At 37.4% G+C, this 21,079-nt stretch overlaps 3 protein-coding genes and 1 pseudogene across 4 annotated transcripts; 3 read left to right on the forward strand and 1 right to left on the reverse strand.

The window, feature by feature from the left end:
• Positions 1–2,182: 2,182 nt before the first annotated feature.
• LOC111800272 (receptor protein kinase TMK1) lies at positions 2,183–6,136 on the forward strand. The gene is made up of 2 exons (XM_023683887.2): positions 2,183–5,120; positions 5,215–6,136. Exons 1-2 carry the CDS (start codon positions 2,630–2,632, stop codon positions 5,724–5,726), a joined length of 3,003 nt encoding a protein of 1,000 aa, XP_023539655.2. The 5' UTR covers positions 2,183–2,629; the 3' UTR covers positions 5,727–6,136.
• Positions 6,137–6,346: 210 nt separating this feature from the next.
• LOC111800273 (mediator of RNA polymerase II transcription subunit) lies at positions 6,347–10,344 on the reverse strand. Its single transcript, XM_023683888.2, has 8 exons — positions 9,951–10,344; positions 9,545–9,710; positions 8,307–8,766; positions 7,796–7,855; positions 7,637–7,705; positions 7,502–7,545; positions 7,218–7,416; positions 6,347–6,703 (listed from the first exon to the last, which is right to left on the reverse strand). Exons 1-7 carry the CDS (start codon positions 10,240–10,242, stop codon positions 7,236–7,238), a joined length of 1,272 nt encoding a protein of 423 aa, XP_023539656.2. The 5' UTR covers positions 10,243–10,344; the 3' UTR covers positions 6,347–6,703; positions 7,218–7,235.
• A 4,941-nt stretch (positions 10,345–15,285) lies between these two features.
• Positions 15,286–16,907, forward strand: LOC111800503 (NDR1/HIN1-like protein 10). Its single transcript, XM_023684221.2, has 2 exons — positions 15,286–16,370; positions 16,514–16,907. Exon 1 carries the CDS (start codon positions 15,507–15,509, stop codon positions 16,347–16,349), a length of 843 nt encoding a protein of 280 aa, XP_023539989.2. The 5' UTR covers positions 15,286–15,506; the 3' UTR covers positions 16,350–16,370; positions 16,514–16,907.
• Positions 16,908–19,290: 2,383 nt separating this feature from the next.
• LOC111801013 (NDR1/HIN1-like protein 1 pseudogene) lies at positions 19,291–20,265 on the forward strand (annotated as a pseudogene). The gene is made up of 2 exons (XR_015422105.1): positions 19,291–20,037; positions 20,141–20,265. The product of XR_015422105.1 is annotated as an NDR1/HIN1-like protein 1 pseudogene (transcript).
• The last annotated feature ends 814 nt before the right edge of the window (positions 20,266–21,079 follow it).

Below are 21,079 nucleotides of genomic sequence, written 5' to 3' on the forward strand. Positions count from 1 at the left end.
TTCTAGCATACACCAAATGTGATTTGGAATCTCCTCCGAAATCCCAGTTAGTTTTTGCCAATATCGACTTCAAGTTAACAATCTACATTTGCATATTTGAATTTACCGAGTTCTAGGTAAGCTCTCTGAGTTGACGCTTGATGACTGTGACATTATGAATTTGACGGCCTTGACTACCAATCTAGTATGGGATGACTTAGATGGACAGATAGAATAGAACATTAGAACATGTCAGTTATGCCTTTAGGGGATGCTAACTGTTCCTCTCTACTTTGACGACGTCTCCTCCTTCTATTGCATCTTCAGTTTCTTTGGAATCGTTTTCCAATTGGAGTTGTCACGAGTACTTGAGAAAAGAGAGATTGCAGTAAATATTTAAGAAAAGAATGAGGGGTAGGTCAAGAAGGTAGAGTGGTTACCTAAAGATGGGTCTTGAGAAATGGCAGAACGAGTTCTCGATCTTTATATTCTAAATAAAAATCATAAGTTACGTTCATGTAAAATATGAGTAAATAAATGAACCAAAACTTCTCGTACATAAAAGTCATCCTAAGAACAAGATGGTTAAGAATGTTTTAAAGAATCAATAGTTATTATCTATACCAACAAATTACACTTTTGTTTCGATAACTTAATTATAAATACTCCATGTGAGAACAAAGCTATGCTAAAAGGGTCTGTGGTGATAATGTAGAAATAGTTTCACTCTTAGAAGCACTTTAAAACATAAAGATAACGTAGTTACGTTACAAGAGATGCAGGAAAATAACGAAACCATTAAGGGTCGAATTTAGATTCAAATTCTTATTCGAATTATGAAAAAAAAGAATGTTATAATATAGTCCACGCTACATATCATTTGGTATATACAAGAAATTTGTAAATAGTGTGGACCCAAGGATCCAGGGTTTGACTAACTGGATTCACTTGGCTCCACAATACAGACAAAAGGGTAACCTTAAGATTTGGACCCCACTTTTGTCTGTGTTCAGCGTGTCATGTAAAACCCTGTTTCGATTATTTTTCTTCCAACGTGTTGTAACGACTCATGTCTAGTATTGGTATCTAGACTCGACACTCTCTTACATTCTCTGTGACATGATCATGTTATCCTAAACGTTAAACCTTAGATTCTAACCCATAAAATTTAAAGGTAAAAATGAAAATTTTGAAATAGTCATACGTATCATTTGAATCATATCTAAAGTTGATAGTAATTTATATAATTAACAACTTCAAATACAATAAATAAATAAATAAATAAATAAAACAACCAATTTAAGACTAAAATAATAATTAATATATATTTGGAGTTGACTATTGAGATTGTCTACTTCAATATGTATTTAATGACATTATTCAAAATACTTTTTAATTGTTTGTGTCAGATTTGTCAAAATAACAATAATAAATTATATTATAACTTTATAAGGAAATAGAAGGAGAAATATCTTAGAAGACCCATGTGGCCACGTTTGGAAGAATGGAAGAAGTCCTTTCAAAATTATATAATTAATAAATAAATAAAGAAATTGGGTAAAAACGTAATAAAAAACCGGCAACCGGCGGGTGACGTGGACATGGGTTAAATTCAACCGGGAATTCCCGTGATTTTCTCCCAAGTCGTAGTCACGTCTTCAGTCCCGGCATTCGAAATTACGGAAATACCATCGACTATCCTTTTCTTTTTCTTTTTCTTTTTGTATTTTTTGATTCAATCCCTTTTCTTTTATTATTATTATTATTATTATTATTATTATTATTATTTATTTATTTCATGTGTTTAATTATGTAAGTGATTATAACATAAATTAAACGATTAATCAAACCACAATATTAAAGGAAAAAATGCATTAAAATGAATTAATCCACTCACATTCCAATATTCAAGTTCAAATAATTTAGGTAGAAAAAAAAAAACAATTTCTTTTAACAAAATATATAATAATAAATAACTTAAAAATATTTGAGTGTAAAACAATAAATTTGGTAGTAATCATAATAATAGTTGTAATAATTATTATTTATGAATAGCTAAAAGATTGCAAAAGAGGTAAGCAACATTGAAAGAATTAAAATTAAAAATAGAAAAACAAAAAACAAAAATTGTTATAATAATAATATTAAAACTACTATTTTGGATCATATAATTCGAGTTTCATGCTATTTTAAACAGACACGTTTTATTTAAAGTTTCCGTCGAGAAGTTCCGGTTAGCTCCGTTATGTTCCTTCGGCTTTGATGGCGCCGGGTTACCGCCAAAAGTGAAAAAGACAATAATACCCTTCTCTCTTCCTACAGAATGGAAGAAAGAAGAAGAAGGCGCGTGGCGTTCCGAACTTCCAGAAACCATTAACCAAAGCATAAATTCTCTCACAAGCTACACACTCGCCAACATTTTCTCTCTGTTTTTTGTTCTCTTTCAGTTTCCGATCTTGTCCTGTAAGTTTTGTCGTTACGGATCCACCTTTCTCGCTCTCAACTTCCGCCATTGCTTGATTCCTTCCCCGTTATTCCGTTTTGAAGACAGAGTAATTTAGCTTTTCGATTTTCGAACTCTGGATTCATTTTTCGTTTTTGCTTTTCACTTAGTTCTTCGAGTTGGGTGTGTTTTAATGATCCAAATCCCATGATTCTCTTCTCTGTACTGCGGATTTCATGTGGGTATTGTGAGAAATGCGCAATTAATGGCGTTGTGAAGGTTCTTCTCTGCAAGCATTTCTACAGATCTGCTATGGAAGATGTTAAAACAGAGCTCGTTCTGGCACTCCTTCTTGCTCTGTTTTCTGTGGGTTTTGGCGCTACCGACCCCGATGATCTTGCTGTTATCAATGAGTTCAGAAAAGGGTTGCAAAATCCAGAGCTCTTGAAATGGCCACGCAATGATAACGATCCATGCGGCAATAAATGGCCCTCTGTTTTCTGCAAGGATACGAGGGTTTCGCAAATTCAGGTCCAAGGGATGGGGCTGAAAGGCCCTTTGCCACAGAGTTTCAATCGCCTCTCTATGCTCTCCAACATCGGTCTTCAGAAGAATCAATTTTCGGGTCCCTTGCCGTCGTTCAATGGCCTGAAGAATCTACGGTACGCGTATCTTGATTACAACAATTTCACTTCCATTCCGGCTGATTTTTTTACAGGCCTGGATAGTTTAGAAGTTCTTGCTCTAGATGGGAATTATTTCAATGGTAGTTCTGGGTGGATGTTTCCACCGACGTTGAGCAATTCAGCTCAGTTGACGAATCTTACTTGTATGAGTTGTAATTTGGTTGGTCCCTTACCGGACTTTCTTGGGTCTATGTCTTCTTTATCTGTGTTGGCGCTCTCTAACAATAGACTCTCCGGTAGGATTCCGGCGAGTTTTAAGGGTATGTTATTATCGAGGTTTTGGCTTAATAATCAAGATGGAGGTGGAATGTCTGGTTCTATTAATGTGGTGACCACGATGACTTCGTTGAGTACTTTGTGGCTCCATGGGAATCAATTCTCTGGGACTATTCCTGAAAATATTGGGGATTTGATTCTTCTGCAGGATCTGAATCTGAATGGTAATGAATTTGTTGGGATGATTCCAAAGAGCTTGGCTGATATGAGTTTAAGCCATTTGGATTTGAACAATAACAATTTCATGGGTCCAGTCCCGAAGTTTAAAGCATCAAAAGTGACTTTTTCTTCGAACCAATTCTGTCAAGCGGAGCAAGGGGTTGCTTGTGCCCCTCAAGTCATGACCCTGATCGAGTTTCTCGGCGCAATGGGATACCCTTCGAGGCTTGTCACTGCTTGGACTGGGAATGATCCATGTGCAGGGCCATGGCTGGGAGTGAACTGCAGATCTGGGAATGTGTATATCATTAATTTACCTAAGTTGGGTCTTAATGGGACCTTGAGTTCTTCACTAGCTAACTTAATGTCGCTTGCCGAGATTCGACTTCAGAATAACAATTTGAGCGGTCCGATTCCCTCGAAATGGACTACTATGAAGTCTCTTACTTTGTTGGATTTGAGTGACAATAACATATCACCTCCTTTGCCTCAATTCAGAAGCTCTGTGAAACTTGTTACAAGTGGGAACCCTTTGTTAAATGTTAAGCAAGCCCCGTCTTCCCCGTCTTCCCCGTCTTCCCCGTCTTCCCCACCATCAGGAATCGGAGACGTATCAGCTCCCAATAGCCACTCTCCTGGAGACCTATCACCTTCCGACAGCCACTCTTCTCCGACGGCAGGACCGGTTTCTGATTCTGGAAATGGGATGGGACAAACATCTAAACGTCCCAAGGCATCAATTATAGTTTCTACTGTAGTTCCTATTGTGAGTCTAGTAGCTGTTGCTTTTGTGGCTATTCCTCTGTGTATATACTTGATTAAGAAGAGGAGAAGCAAAGACAAGGCTCAAAATTCTCTGGTCGTTCACCCAGGAGATCCATCTGATCCCAGCAATTTGGTTAAGATTGTTGTTGCAAATAACAATAATAATAGTACTTCTACCGCGTCGGGAAGCGGTAAAAATGGACTTGGAGATTCTCATGGCATTGAATCTGGAAATCTTGTCATATCTGTACAAGTTCTACGAAACGTGACGAATAATTTCTCTTCAGAGAACGAGCTCGGTCGTGGTGGGTTCGGAGTAGTTTATAGGGGAGAATTGGATGATGGAACAAAAATAGCAGTGAAAAGAATGGAGGCAGGTGTAATTAGCAGTAAAGGATTGGATGAGTTCCAATCTGAAATTGCAGTTCTTTCAAAGGTACGACACCGCCATTTGGTGTCACTGTTGGGATACTCAATTGCAGGAAATGAGAGACTTCTTGTTTATGAATATATGTCTGAAGGGGCTCTCAGCAAGCATCTTTTTCGTTGGAAAAGATTAAAGCTTGAGCCTCTTTCTTGGAACAGGAGGTTAACCATTGCCTTGGATGTTGCTAGAGGAATGGAGTATCTTCACAGTTTAGCCCGTCAGAGCTTCATCCACCGCGATCTCAAATCTTCGAACATCTTGCTTGACGATGATTTTAGAGCAAAAGTTTCTGATTTCGGATTGGTTAAACTAGCGCCTGAGGGTCAAAAATCTGTAGTAACCAGACTTGCAGGGACATTTGGTTACTTGGCGCCAGAATATGCTGGTAAGCTTTTTTATGCGTTTGTAAAAGATAGGCTGTAGGATAAAGAATTTGCTAGTTCCTTCTAACTTCTAGTTTCATGGTTTCATCGATACAGTGACGGGTAAAATTACTACGAAAGCCGACGTGTTTAGTTTTGGGGTGGTTCTAATGGAGCTATTGACTGGACTAACGGCTCTGGACGAAGATAGACCGGAAGAAAGCCAGTATCTTGCTGCGTGGTTCTGGCATATAAAATCGGACAAGCAGAAGCTGATGGATGCTGTGGATCCTACCTTGGATTGTAAAGAAGATATATTTGAAAGCATATGCGTGATTGCTGAATTAGCTGGACATTGCACGACAAGGGATCCATTACAACGACCCGATATGAGTCATGCTGTGAGCGTACTTGCTCCGCTCGTCGGGAAATGGAAGCCATTTGATGAGGAGACCACAGAGGAATATTCAGGAGTGGATTACAGGCTACCCCTAAATCAAATGGTGAAGGGATGGCAAGAATCAGAAGGAAAGGATTTGAGTTATTCTGAGCTGCAAGACAGCAAGGGCAGCATACCATCGAGGCCAACTGGGTTTGCGGAGTCCTTTACTTCGGGCGATGGTCGTTGAAGAACACGAGGTACACCTTGATGCTTCTCTTTGCCTCTTGCTTTTCTGTAGTAGGTGGATAGCTTCTGTTTGGATAGGTAGCTGAATATGTTCCAGTTCTTTTCTGGTTCCACTGCGATTAATTTGGAGATTTCTGGGTATGCCGATGTATATATATAGATAAGATAACATCAATGGTCCTTGAAACTGGACAGTTCTTCACAAGTGTTCTCGAGTTGCACTTCTTGCATCTCGAGTTTCGGATACGAATTTCCAGATGTGCTTGTTTGTTTGTTTGTTGGATTGAGAAAGTTCCAAGAAGGGAGGAATAGAGGCAGAGCAGAGATAACAGAGGAAAAAACGAGGATGGACGGCAGCCAGTGTAAACTGAGAAATCAATCCGAGATTACGTTTTCGTTGTGGCCCTTCAACTTCTAGCTTTTTTTTTTTTTTTTTTGGTCATTCAACGTTCACTAAATTCTACATTTAGTCATCTTCATACAAATTTTGTCACATATCATTGAAATTATGATGAATTATCATAGTCCCACATCTAATACAAATCATCGCATTTCCAAATTTTGTTGCACACTGAAATAATAAGCAAATATTGACGGCAAAGTTAGGTGGAAGAGGGGAAATTAGTAGAGTACAAGATAATATTAGAATGGGTAAATGATGAAGCACTTACCTAAATGGCCGTGCACCCAACACCGAACTTATTATCATTCAAACATCAATCTGAAGGGACAAGATACAAATGTTTCTGTGATCACACGTATGAAGGAGCTAGCAACTCTCAAATCGATGCAAATGAATTGACATTTTCTTGCCTTCAAGATGACAAGCCCCACTTGAGCCAGCATAAAAATAACCACCTCAGAAATTGGATGGTTCTTTTGACATTATCATTGCCTCCTCTGAATATTCTGGATACCACTCCCTCTAATGTACTTGTTGCAACGCAGTGCAGCAATTTACAAATGAGCGTGTATCACCTGAAATGAAATATAATGCACGGGCTAGTGAATCAACAACAACAGTACAATATAGCAAGCAGGCTGCGTCCTCTTCTAATTCTGAGCATGCTAATTCATGGAAAATACTGATATTGTATGATATGTGAATCAGAGTGCATGAGGTGCTCAAAGGAATTATAACTATTATTGTTAGTAACAAAGTGATAAGTAGAAGTTAAGAAAAACATGGTTCAGTTGGAAGAAGGCAAGTGAAAGGCAAAGGACCAGAACAAAGTAATCAGAGCAGAGGGTGAGAGAAGAGAAAATTCCATTGCAATGTTTGATATCTATTTAATAACCGCTAAACACAGACTAAATGTCGTGGTATGAGCCATGAAAAAGTGAGCTTAGCAAACTTGATGAATTGCGGCAAGTGTTGATTAAAAGGAACTGGTGTGACTACCGTAATCAACTGTTACCAGATAAAATAATTTCATAATCAACTAGAGGCTTTTAAAAGGATCGAGCAACTGTGTGGTTTATCCAGCTGGACCTGTAGAGCTAGGTGTGACTACAGTTCTGTGAAGCAACCAATGTGGAAAGCCTGAACAGAATCCAACTTCTGGTCTTTCAATGAGGTTACGGGCACAGCTGATGAGATTTTAGATGTACAAAACTGCTTGTAGGGGCGAATTGCAGGAGGTAGCAGTAAATCTGATTGTTTGTTTACTGATAGTAGCCGTCCGCATTTACTGCAAAAGACCAGATTAACACACCATTAAAATGTCAAATCCATATAGAACCAATTACGGAAAGACTGAAAATTCTTACACGCACCTACAAGCTTTTGAAAATAAATTTTGATAGCTGCAGATCCAAAGCTACAAAAAAAGAATACCACATAAATTTTCGAGGATTTTAAATGGAGTGGAGAAAGAATAAGCATGTCCAAAATTTAATGGACGATGTTACCAATAGAGGATGTAGAGCTGCTTTAGCTTGAATTCCAATAAAGTACTGCAGCACCGTTGCAGCATGCTCCTGCATTGAGAAAAAGGAATTATCGTCATTAAGAGAGTGCAAACTCCAGAAACATGAATTCGTAAACGTAATGAACAAAGCGATAGATACCGTCACATGTCTAAATAAATGATGATTCGAAAAACCCCTGGCATGTACATGGCTGCCTCTCTGTTGCAACACAAAAAAGTTATAAATAAACTGCAATAGTAACCAACTTAAGTCCTTGAGATACAAGGAAAATCAATGGGAAAAAGTGCAATGAATCAAACCAGGTGGAGCTTAGATAATTTAGGAATACAACTAAGAAAGTCTAATTGCATTTGCTATGAAAATCAAGTCTACCTTACTCTCAGTTCTGCTAAAGTACAATGCTACAAATAGAACATAAAAAACATTACAACAAATCACTATTGATCCACGCCAGCTACTTCATAAATCAACTGGTTGCAAATCGTTAGACATGCAACTGGCAGGTAAAGTACCTCATCAGGAGAAAAGAAACTCCCAGAGCATTGACAGACAATAGCACAGCTCATTGAAAGAATTTTCTTGTAGCCAGTACAACAAAATAATGAGTAAGAAAACTTTTCCAATGAATACTTAGCACAAAATAGAGTACCTCATCAGGAGAAAAGAAAGCTACAGCATCTGGTTCAACCGAACCAACTGGATGCAGCGACACTACGGCTCTAAAGACAGAAGGGATTATCAACTCAATCACAGCAGCTTTATCGGTAGAAGTAGCATCAAGTGATCTGGGGCTCATCCTAGGACTATGATAGTTATGTTCTTTCAATGCTCCTATGGAATTCTCATTTGCTTGTGAGGAAAGTGCTGAAGCTTGTTTCAACCAGTCCAATCGCTCATATGTGAAAATCTTAAGGTCTGGCACTTCCTTTTCCATACATGTTAGAATATCTGAAAGTGAACTAGAATCATTAAGCTCCTCTTGTTTAACATCTGTCACTCCATGAGAAAAACAAGGCTTCTTTTGAGCAGGCTCGATATTTGACCCATTTTCATCATCAAGATGAGGGAAAAACCGTCTTTTCTGGTCAGTGAAGGCCTTTAGAGCTAACCTATAAATGTAGTAAAGCATCAGTAAAGCATTTACCTGAACTAATGAAAGTCGGACTAAAATTTACCAGATTTTGTCTATTATACTGAACTTTAGTGGCAACTGAAACTGTCCTACAGTAAAATAGAAGCAAAAACATTTTCAAGCCAATCATTTGTGAACTTCATCTCTCTGAATTAGAGAATTTGTTAAACAATTAAAACCCGGTGAAGGTGAAAAAAACATGAGGCTGTGTGATCACTTCATTAGATTCAGGGGCCCTTACAATCTGGTTTAGACACAAAAAGGATCAAAAGAAATAAAAATAATTTATATTGTTCAATAACAACCGTAGCCTAACGGTAGCTGTGAATATCATTTTCCATAACGCATCTATTCATCTTACAAATCAGGTTCTTATTGTTGACCATTCAATAAACTTACGTACATGCATATAAGATACTTGATCAAATTCTTCGTATTTTCAAAAATATTGCCCCGGAAAAGTCAAGTTGCTACAAGCAACTCAATATCCAGTCTGTTAGAGGCTTGAATTTCCTTAAATATCAACCACAACTTACTAAAACTTCAAGCCGAGTCTGGAAGCCCAGTTTCCTACTATCTCTATAAAAGGAATTTGGGAACTTAATTTAGCGAGTTGAGTCTAAATTAACACGCTACCGCCATAAGCAATAAGAAGAAATATCGAGTGAACTTGCAAATTTAAGTAGTTTTTCCCAATCCAAGCCCTTGAGCAGCTATTTTTCCTAGATAGATATGTGCGAAATGTCTCAACCAACCTGGTTCTGTCAACTGCGGATGCACCAGCCTGGCCAGCTAATTGACGTTTCCAAGCATAAGCAACCACTGCGCCATCAGGACACACTAAAGGCATATGTAGACCCCAGGAATTACTTCTCGAAAGAAGAGATTCACTGAGAACACCAGACTCTTCAAGCTGCTTTCCTGACAAAATTTGAAGTAAAATAATTAAAATCTTGCGAACGTTTAACCCTTCTTTCAGTTGTATGATCTCGTCCAGCAGAAATTAAACCCCCTCTTCAATAGGGGCATTTTGAATCTAAAATTGACTAGTCCGGGAAGTAAGCGAATGAGTGATCCCGCTACCGAAATGATTTTAATTAACCTAAGTAAGCGCATTCAAATCATAGACGTAACCCTAGAAAAATAAGTGATGCAAAATACCAACAGCACGAAGGTCAAGAAGGTGTTGGCGCATAGAAGCGTCTTCTTTTTGGAACAAGTGGAGAGGCTTGGTGCTCTGGTGAGGCTGTGCAGTGACGCAGAGGGCTTCAAGAAGGCGATCAGCGCCGAGCCTGATGTCTGCGATGAGGCGGGCGGCATGGCCGAGTCTGTCCATGGCGAGTGCGACCTGCTTCGGCGGCGCCTCCTCCGCGGATCCGGAAGAGTGACGCAGAACAGTGGTTGGGCTCACCGTCGCAGTCAGGCCCTGCGCTGGCAGCTGCGTCTGTCGCATTTACCCTCCGCCGATGTTTACTACTTCGATTTCTTTCCCTAAAGCCCTTCGAGGTGTGAGCAAGACGACTGCTAATTGCAGAATTTCCACCGTCCCTTTTATTTTTATTTCTTTATAAAATTTATATTACGCCTTTTAATGGACAAATTATTCTAACATTTTTAAATATTAGAATTAGTTGTTTTATAAAATTCTCATAAATATTATTTAAATTTTATAATATCAATCGGTCTTGTCTCACACTTAAGCTTACATTTTCCTACTAAAAATTATTTATATATATACATATGTACAAGGTTTTGTCATAAATGTAACATTTATTTTACTTATTTAAATAACAATAGCCAAATAGCGAGGAAATAGAAACAAACTTGTACCATAGGGCGACTTAGAATGTGAGTTAGTCATTATGATTCGGATATGAATCAGTCATCCAATTCCTAGTTCGATAGACCGAACATTTTTTACCTTAATTATATTAATTTGATTGGTTCAATAATTACTAGGAATTGAATTGGAAGCTGTAATAATCGAGTTAGTCCACCGCTAGCAAATATTATCCGTTTTGGCCCATTACTTGTTATATATCGTCGTCGGTCTCACAATTTTAAATGCACTATTTTAAAACGTGTCTTGTACGAAGAGGTTTCTTTCAGCGCCTCACAATTTTAAACGCACTGTTTTAAAACACGTCTTTTAGGGAATACATCTTTTAAGGAGAGGTTTCTTCGTCGTCAGCCTCACAATTTTAAACGCACTGTTTTAAAACGCGTCTCTTAGAGAGAAGTTTTTTCATTTCCCTCTCCAACAAACATGGGATCTCACCCTCTCACAATCTCACAATCCACCCTCTTCATATTCTCACTAACACAGCATGATGACTAGGTATTTGCATCAACATAGGTTGGGCTTCACATCATATTGGTTGACAAAAGCACCTAATACGAGGAAATTGAAAACTTAGGAGAGTTGATATTTAGGCTGGAAAAGGAAGATAAACCAACCAGAGGACTTAGTTCATGAAATCATCACTTGAGATTGGACAGCTCTGGATTCATAAAAGTAAAAGGTAGCTTCAATGCACGTGCTTAAGTTTCTTTTCCTTCTTCTTCACAAAGCTACTGAGAGATGATTTGAATTCATTGTGGATACTAAAAAGAACAACTATGTCAAATAGATACAGATAGAAAGAATAATTCCAAATTTAAAAGTGAAACCCACGTTCTGATTCCATTCTATGAATCAAAATTCCTTCATACTCATTCTTCCAAACGTAGCCTTAAAGCTAAAAGGAGAAGAGCGTCACGATCACGCTCCTGGAAATCATTTACCATCTCATATTTGCACACTTCAATCCTTTTATAGCTGGACAAATGTGTGAAGGTTCTGATTCCAATATCTTCCCCTCAGATTTCCAGTATGAACATGAATCCATACCTGGTCAAGATTCCAAAAGGATCAAACAACGTGCATTAGAAATTTTAGCATTCTTATTTGAAAAGAATACAACCCGCGATTCGTATGGTATATAATGATCTTATGATCCATGAATAATATATTAACTTCTTCCCACAGCAGAATTTGAACACTTCAGCTAACTAATTGGGTTTCCCTCTGCTTAAAAGAAATGGCATCTTCCCCATTTCATTGTATGAAGTTACCAAAATCTTTCATCACTTGTGCATAAGCAGGCTTCCGGGAATTAGCATCCTGTTCAAACGATTATAAAGATTTAAGGTAAATTGTTGCAATGAAAAGAATGAAGCAAGTGGGAGAAGTTTACACACATGGTTTAGTATCTGTTCAAATGACATCCATAACCACTTGCCAAACTCTTTCCTTTCAGTTCCAGTGAACTTCAGAAGAAACCTGTTTGTTTGTTAACGAGCTTTAGGATCAATCAAACCATCATGGAAGCTTGAAGGGGAAAACATAATCTATACACATCGACTGAGTTTTCGGAGCAGATGATAACAGTTACCAAATAAGCTTGCTATAGATTTTTTTAAGGATAAACAATATAGATAAGCATAAGATTGTACTAAGAAAGCACAAAACTGTGGGGACACTTTTGAAGAAGGAGGTCCCTTAACATCACAAGATTAAACGAAGCTAGAATTCATTTTTCTAAAGTTCATCATATAGTAGAAGACGAGATATAGAGGCTAAATCGTTGTATATCTATCTGGAAGCATCTAAGATTGCGTGCCTCTGCTATAATTCCTGCAGAAGTTACTCCTTGGCTGCAGTTTTGAGATCTTCCCCTTCATTTGCACCACCATGTATGGTGGAGAATCATTTTTAATCAAAGGACGATCAGTTAAATAAGAAAATAAATTTAAGGATCTTCCATGAGCTTCAAGTTATGCAGGAAATAATAAAGATGGTATAAGAAATGCCTGAATTTCTAACTCCAAGAAAATCCACGTGATAATAGAACGCAAAAATCACACACAATTTGTCTGAAGTTTCCATCAGTATGATAAATACCAGCCATTGAATAATCATCAAGTGCAAAACAGTACAATAAACATGTAATACAGATGTTTAATGGAAGCCATGGCAAGAATCCCACTAATACTCTCTCGAATTCGAGAGAGATGAGCAAAAATCCCCTTCTCATTTCACAGGATTCTCGAAATTCAAACTCGAATATGAAAACACCTGATGTGTTCTTCGAAAAGGGAGCACAAAAAGAATTTTCGGATATTCTCACGAGGACATCAGAGATCGAACCTATAATTATATGTTCTAATTCGCACAGAATAAAGCGAGAAGCAGAACAAAAAGCAGAGAGACGTTGGTACTTTTCTCTTTGCCAATGAATAAAGCTCAAAATATGACGGAATAGACGAAACTACCTGAGGCATTTCCAAGATTTCTTGCCTGTTCAGCCACGAAGCAGCAAAAATCTGCTAAGGAATTAATTGGACAGAGAAAAATCCATAATCAACAGAAGAAAACAAAAACAAAAACAAAAACAAAAAAAAAAAATCAAACAAACAGAGAAGAGAGAAAGATGACGAAGCAAAATTACTTTTCCAGTAAAGTTAAAGCGAGAAATCCCAACGTTTCTTCTGTATCTTTCTGGAGGAAACTCCATGGATGATGACGAAGCTCGGAAGAGGCAAGAACAAAGCGGAATCCCCTTCCAACGAGGCGTTGACGAGAGTTCTATTATTCGAGGGCCAATTTGGTCTAAGCGCCCCCCCGAATGCGATCATTACGCTGTCGTTTTGGTTTACTTGATTCCCAAGTCTCTTTCCTTATATAAAAGCCTATTAAAATTTCCTCTCTTATTTTGCTTGGCACCAAGGCCCCAAATATATTTTTTTAATTCCGGAAATACCCTCACCGCCTGTAGTTGTTAGCATATAAACCCAAGGCCTACTCTTGTAAAAGCCTCCACAGCTTCCTTCAAGATTTCTCTCTAAAACCCTTTGGATGATTGTTTTTTCTTCTTGAAGAAGAATAGGTTAATTTGTAGCGGCGATGGTGGAGACCGCCGGGTGCGTTTCGTTCCCGGTCGTTTTTCACGACGGCGAACGAGATGCCGACGTCGGTTCCGTCGCGGTGTCTTCTTCGACGGAGTTCAAGAATTTTCAGTCGATTTTGAGTAAGATGATCGGAATCTCTTCGCACCAGTTCACGGTTTACTTAGCGGAGTATAAGATCTCTATGGATTCCACGGCAAAGATTCGGCGGAGAATCCCTATCACCGGGAAAGTCAACTTCGGCGCAATCGCCCACGAGAAGAACTGTTTCTTTCTCGTGGTTCTGAAACGATCTCGACGCGAGAGAAGGCGAAAGATCCAGGGAAACGAAGACGAATACGATTTCTCATCGGCCACAAAGACAATGACGAAGACGAATCATTCGAAGAAGAAAAATCCACTGGAGAATGTGATGCTGTTGAAACGAAACACTGGCATCGAAAACGAATTACTCCCCGGCTTCATCTCGCCAGTGACGAACCGATTCGAATACGACCAGCGACTTTGGAAGCTACAATTAGAGATGGAGAAATACTTAATCAACATAGGGCAACGCAATCTGGCGCTGGGCGGAGGCGGCGTCCAGAACGGCACTACGAGACTGAAAACGGCAGTCTGCTGGGACTGTCTGAACGCCAAAGAAACAGGCGTGGCGGCCGGATTTCACTGCTGCGCTCACGACGCCGTGACGACGGGATTTCGGTCACACGCCGGTCCAATTGCCCGACCCGTGAAAGAATCCGACCCGAAATAGCTTATTTTCGGTTCATATTGTGCGCTCAACTGCGTGTGAATAGCAGAGTAGGTAGATAGAAGGATTGGAATTTTTCCAGTGGAGTCGAGTACACCGAAAGGAAAGTGTACCTAGTCTTCCATTTGCTATAATTGGATCATATGGCGCTTCAATCGAAAAGATCAAGGCCGTTGATCACAGAGGAGTAGGTGGGTCCATCATCCACCTATTATATATTTTTTTTTAATTGTGTGACTATTTTGACCAAAAGGCTTTTTTTTTTTTTTTTTCTTTTCCTTTTTGTGAAACGTAAGGAAAAAAAAAAAACGTTGTGTGCAGTTTGTCCGACCTTAAGAGCCTATCTTTTTAATATATTTGATATAATTAAATTTTTGCTCTTCTATATCATTTTAATTACTGTTCTTTTTTTGCTCAACGATTCTGAATTCTTGTTATTCGTCAATAAAAAAAGACAATTCAATCCTTTTGTCCAGAGTCTTCAGTTGTCATGTTGGGGGGCTGTATTGGGATTTCCTTTTTATAACTTTTTAACAGAATATAATATTTTTAAATTATAACGACAAAATCTGGTTTAGAGTGCCACTTTTTCGGCAACCGCCCGTAAAAGGAAATTGGATGAAATACCTTCCAATTATTATTTATTTATTAGAATATGACGAAATTAATTTTGTAATACCTGTAGGATCTCTTTTTTTTTTTTTTTTTTTTTAGAAAATAAATAAATGGATTATGAGTGGTGGGTTTGTTCTCAAAATAATATATAATTCAGTCCTAAAGTTTATTATGAAATTATTAAATTATAACATATTTTATTGGGAAATGGTGTTCCCAAACAGAGGTTGAGGTTGAAGAAGACGATGTCCGAACCTTCCGCCGTCTTTTCTAAGAAAAGCGTTAACAAACTCCCTCATAATCCAAGCCTTCTCCACCATCTTCCCCCTTCCATTATTGTTCTTTCTCTCTCTCCCTAAGCCACAGAGAGAGAGAGAGAGAGAGAGAGAGAGCAGGAAAAAAGAATGGCCTCTTCATCGGACAATCAACAATCCAAATCCAAATCCACCGACTCCCAACCTCTTCCGCCGCCCTCCGCCGCGCATAACCCACCTCCGATCTACCCTCCTCCCACCATGGGGTACCCTCCAGCTCCACATCCGGGGTACCCTCCAGCGCCAGGGGCTTACCCACCTTACAATGGCTACGCCTACGCCCAAGCCCCTCCTGCCGCCTATTACCACAACAGCCCCCAAAATTACGCGGTGGAGCCGTTTCACGCCGCCTTCATCCGCGGCATTGTCACCGCCTTAATAATTCTGGTGGTTCTAATGATGCTCTCCAGCATAATCACCTGGATCATCCTCCGACCAGAAATCCCAACGTTCAGAGTTGATACATTGGGCGTCACCAATTTTAACATCTCCAAATCGAATTACTCCGGAAACTGGAACGCGACCTTGGTGGTCCAGAATCCCAACATGAAATTGAACCTGACTTTCAAGCGGATCCAGGGGTTCGTGGGCTATAAGGACAACACGCTGGCGATGTCGTTTGCGGACCCATTTTTTCTTGCCGTGGAGAGGACTAACCTAATGCGGGTGAGATGGACATCGAGTAGCCCTGATGATCCGGGGAATTGGGAGGAGACAGAGGAGAAATTGGGGAAGGAGAAGGAGACGAGGAAAGTTAGTTTCAATTTGAGATTCTTCGCATGGACCACTTTCCAATCTGGGTCTTGGTGGACCAGGCACGTTATTTTGAGAGTCTTTTGTGACGATTTGAAGATCGACTTCGGCACCCCCAACTCCGTTAATGGCTCCTTCTCCGCCCATGGCCACCACATGCATTGCGCGGTTCTCATGTAGAATCATCGCCTCTGTTCATGGGTAATCTTTTTTTTTTTTTTTTTTTTTTTTTTTTTTTTTTTTTTTACAAATATATATATTTTCACCCATTAAAATTCGAGAAATGAAAAATAATACTAAATAGATCTGAGGATTTCGTGTCTATTTTGTTTTGCATTTTTCAGGTAAGTAGGAATTGTGTGTGGCGTTGAAGGACAAAATGGTAAATTAGATGAAGAGTTGTTTCATATATATTTTAGGAATATAGTTTTTTTTTTTTTTTTTTTTTTTTTTTTTTTAATCTCTTTTGTTCTCTTCAAGTAAGAATTTGGTTTCCTTTTTGTAAGGAGATAAATGAAAATTGTAAATTAAACCTTTTTTTTATTATTTTTTTTTTGTAAAATTAAGTAATTTAAACTAATAAGTGGGCTTGTTCAGAGCACAAAGCCCAATACACAATGGATTGTGGACCAGAATCCAAAAATGATGTGTTTGGGCTTTGATTAGATCAGGCCCAATCCTCCCCAGACTTTCATGAAATTTGAAATTGGAATATAACAAACATAATAATTATTATTTTTTTGGTTGTTTTAGTGATAGTAATAAGGAATCCAAAAAATGAAATTAGAATTATTAGATAATAAGAGTATGATATCTAAATTTATGAATTGATATGATTGGGTGTGGATTCCATGAGGCATGTTATGAATCATGCTTATAAAGGACCATCAATCAACACACAACCACCATCCTTCTCGTCTCATTATCCTTTTTCAAGCCATCACATATCACGTGAACTATGCTTTATTATTATTATTAGTTTGTATAAAACTATACTATAGATCTTTTTTCCAAAGATAATATACTAAATTAAAATAAAGGACCTCCCAACCCAAAACGAAATTAGTTTGAAAGCTAAGTTTAACAATGTACCCAATTGATGCATATTTTGCTAGTCCCAATAAGCAATTTAGTGCATAGACCACGGTTACAAATGATATCAAAGTCAGTCATGCCCTTAACTAGTCAATCCTAAGCGTAAATTGTGAGTCTCGAATGTGTAGCCAAAAGTGACTCAAGTGTCAAACAAATTGTGTATTTTGTTTGAGGGTTCTAGAGAATGAGTCGAGCATTGATTTAAAAGAGCATGTTCAAGAGTTGGATTCCGTAGGTCTCAGAGGAAGTTTTATGATGTACTTTGTCAGAGGAGAGGATTGTTGGAACACAGTTCCTAAGACATCTTTTTTTGTTTCAAGTACACTATGGGTCTATTTGAATTATTATCATCATTAACTTAATTTTTAAAATCTTTATTAGTTTAATAAAGAAAACGTATGAATCAAGGAACATTTTATTTTATTTTATTTTATTTTATCTATTTATTTTGTCAATCATTTATGAAAGGAACAATTATTAGGAACCATGTTTGATGCCAACAAAAATCCAATTAAAAAAATATATATATATATATATATATATATATATATATAAACAGTCTGTATAAAATGGTATTTAGCTTCAGGAGCCAAAGCAATCAAAATATTGGAAGAAATTTAATTCTTAAATTGTGGTTGTTTTATTTTACACCGACTTTAAAAACATATATTTAAATTAAAATAACTCACAATTTGAGGAATGAAATTGAATATTCTTAAATTTTAAATACTAAAATAAAAAGATTTAGTTAATAAAATTTTATTTATTTTAAGTATGATGCGTCTAGGAATAATTAAAAAGATAAAATAAAGCTAAGCTTTTTTGTTTTTTGTTTTTTTTTTTTAAATTATCACATAATAATATACCCTTTTTGACCTGTTGAAAAGAAAAAACATAGCCGCCATGACTCCACGTCTAAACACGCCATCACCCATCGTTGTACTCTGCACCACAAATTGCTCCGTTCACATTGGATTAAAATATATTTAATTTCATATTGTTTATAAACTATATTACCCTTTGGTTAAAAATAAATATTTACCACATTTTCCATTTTAATAATATATATTAGGTGAAACATATAGGAGAATAAATGAATAATTATGGCTTTTCATTTTAATAATAAATGAGAGAAGAAAAAAATAAAAAGAAAAGAAAATGATAGGAAGCAAGCAAACAGAACGCCGACACAATGGCCTGTCGGTGCATTGCATTTTGCACAGCGGAGCGAGGGGATTGTTGACGTGTAAGCCTAGTGGGACCCATCGTACTCCACGTCGCTTTTGACTTTTTCAACATCAATCAATATCCTACGTCGACGGGGATCCATTTCCACGCCCATCCCTTAGAAAATACTCATTTCTTAATTTTTACTAATTATTAAAAATGCTCCTTTGTTGACCGAACATAACGGGCAGCACTGCGTTTAAATCCATAATTAAATTCTGAGAAGCTAATTAATTGTAATTATTATGTAATTTATCACCCATGTGATGATTTTAAAATAATCGAATAATTCGCGTTTTTCCGGATCGGGTTATGGATCCGAGACCATATTAATTCATTTTCCAGTAAAAATGTATCTTTTTCTCTTTTTGTTAAATTAAATTCTATTTTTAAATTATTTTATTTTTAATTCTTCAACTTCCCCGTTGCCATAAATATCTCCATCCATTTTCAACAGTTAAATTGACAATGACACCAATTTTGTTCTTTTTACCTAATGAAAAATGAGTAGGACTACGGTAAAATTTAATTTTAAAATCAAAATAAAATAATAATATTCAAATTTATTCAAAATTAACCTGCCATCTAATTTTTAAATAAATGTAATATAATTTTTTTTAAAAAAATGATTTGAGAGTAAATATCTTATTATTTTGTTTTTCTTGTTGAGAGGTCAAAATTGTAATTTTACAAGATATTTTCAACCATTTTCTTCAATTTGAAAAAGGATGCTAATGGTGGGACCGGATTGAAAATGAACGGTGTAGATTAAATATAAAAATACCATCCAATCTCTTCACACCCACACTATATTCCTCCTCTTAACCAGTGGTCAGTTCACACAAACGCCATTTCCGCGTTCTTCTTCTTCTTCTTCATCTTCATTTTCCTCGCCGCTCAGAACTGCCATGGCGTACGACTGCGAGAAGCACTGCAAGAATAAGCGCAAAAAACTCGTCAAACTAATCGGCGCTATCATCGGCATCTTCATCGTCCTCGTCCTCTTCACCATCCTCATAATCTGGGCCGTCCTCCGCCCCACAAAGCCCACTTTCGTCCTCCAAGACGTCACTGTCTACGCCTTCAACGCCACCGTCCCCAGTTTCCTCACCTCCAATTTCCTCCTCACTGTCACCTCCCGCAACCCCAACCGCCGCATCGGAATCTACTACGACGACCTCCGCGTCTACGCCGTTTACCGCAACCAACAGATCACTCTCCGGACCATCATCCCTGGTTTCTACCAAGGCCATAAAGACGTCAACGTATGGTCTCCTTTCGTCTCCGGCACCGCCGTACCGGTAGCGCCGTTCATCAGTTCCGCTCTGAATCAAGACCGAAGCGCCGGAGCGTTGCTGCTGCTAGTTAAACTCGAAGGACGGGTCCGATGGAAGGTGGGGAACTTCATTACCGGCCGGTATCATCTCCACGCGAACTGCCCAGCGGCGATTAACTTCGGCGGGTATCCGGGTCCGAGCGATGGGTCGATTGTTCAGTATAACGTCAAGTACCAGGTTGTTCAGCGATGCGACGTCAGTGTTTGATGGTAAGTAAGCTCAAATATAAACGCCGTTACTTAACGGTTGTATTATTATTATTATTATTTTTTAATTTTATGAGTAAACGTGTTTTTACGATTATATTGGTAGGTTTTATACAAAGCGCACAAGCAGTGTTGGAAAGAAAAAAAATATATATAATTTTCGCAAAAGGATTGGCGAAAATTAAATGTGTTTAAATTTTAATAAATGAAATTAGTGGGAATGTATGGTAATTATTGTCTCCTTCGGTGGCATTTTCGTCAATGCAACACTTTTATCTTATTTTCTTTTATTTTTATAATTTCTCATCCTATTTTTGTGGTATTTTTAGCAAAATAATGAGTTAATAATAATTAAAAAAAAATTAAGGTTAGAGTTGAAATTAAAATTTTAATTGAACTAAAAATATAGACGAGTTACGTAAGGGACACGCTATTCACTTTTGTTCCATTTTCCATTTAAACATTAAAATAAATGTGGCTTTAATTAGGTAGCCTATTAAATTTAGGTATAGGAATTTAATAATTTTTTTTATTTTAAATTAACAAATTTAAATGTCTAAACACAAACTAAGTTATTAGCAATTATGTTGATGTTAAATTTATAATCATTGAATTAAACCCTAAATTATTAAATTTGTTTGTTCGTATTATTTCAATTTTTAAAGTTAAATCGAATTCAATTGTAATGTAGAATCAAACATGTTTCGAAAAACAAAATCGTGTATATTACTTTAAAAGATTCTAAATCTAAAAAGACCGATTATTGAAATGAGGTGTTATGTAGAAGCTTCATATCCAAAATAATAATAATGGGTATGAAAAGTGGAACTTAAGGGTGTGGGGTTGGTGTTCCACATGGGTAATGGATGGTGCTCAATTTCTATTTCTCCTTTACTTATTTAAATCTTTTTCATATCCTATGCTTTATTGTTCTTTCCCAATGTTATTAATTGCAAAGTTGGCCAAACTTTTCAATTATCAATGTACTAAAGTTTCGTGCTTTCTCCATTTCCCAATTTTGTCCCCACTTCCTTTCATTTTGCAA

Source organism: Cucurbita pepo, chromosome 8, assembly GCF_057944985.1.
Source record: "Cucurbita pepo subsp. pepo isolate OVF chromosome 8, ASM5794498v1, whole genome shotgun sequence".
Taxonomy (NCBI): domain Eukaryota; kingdom Viridiplantae; phylum Streptophyta; class Magnoliopsida; order Cucurbitales; family Cucurbitaceae; genus Cucurbita; species Cucurbita pepo.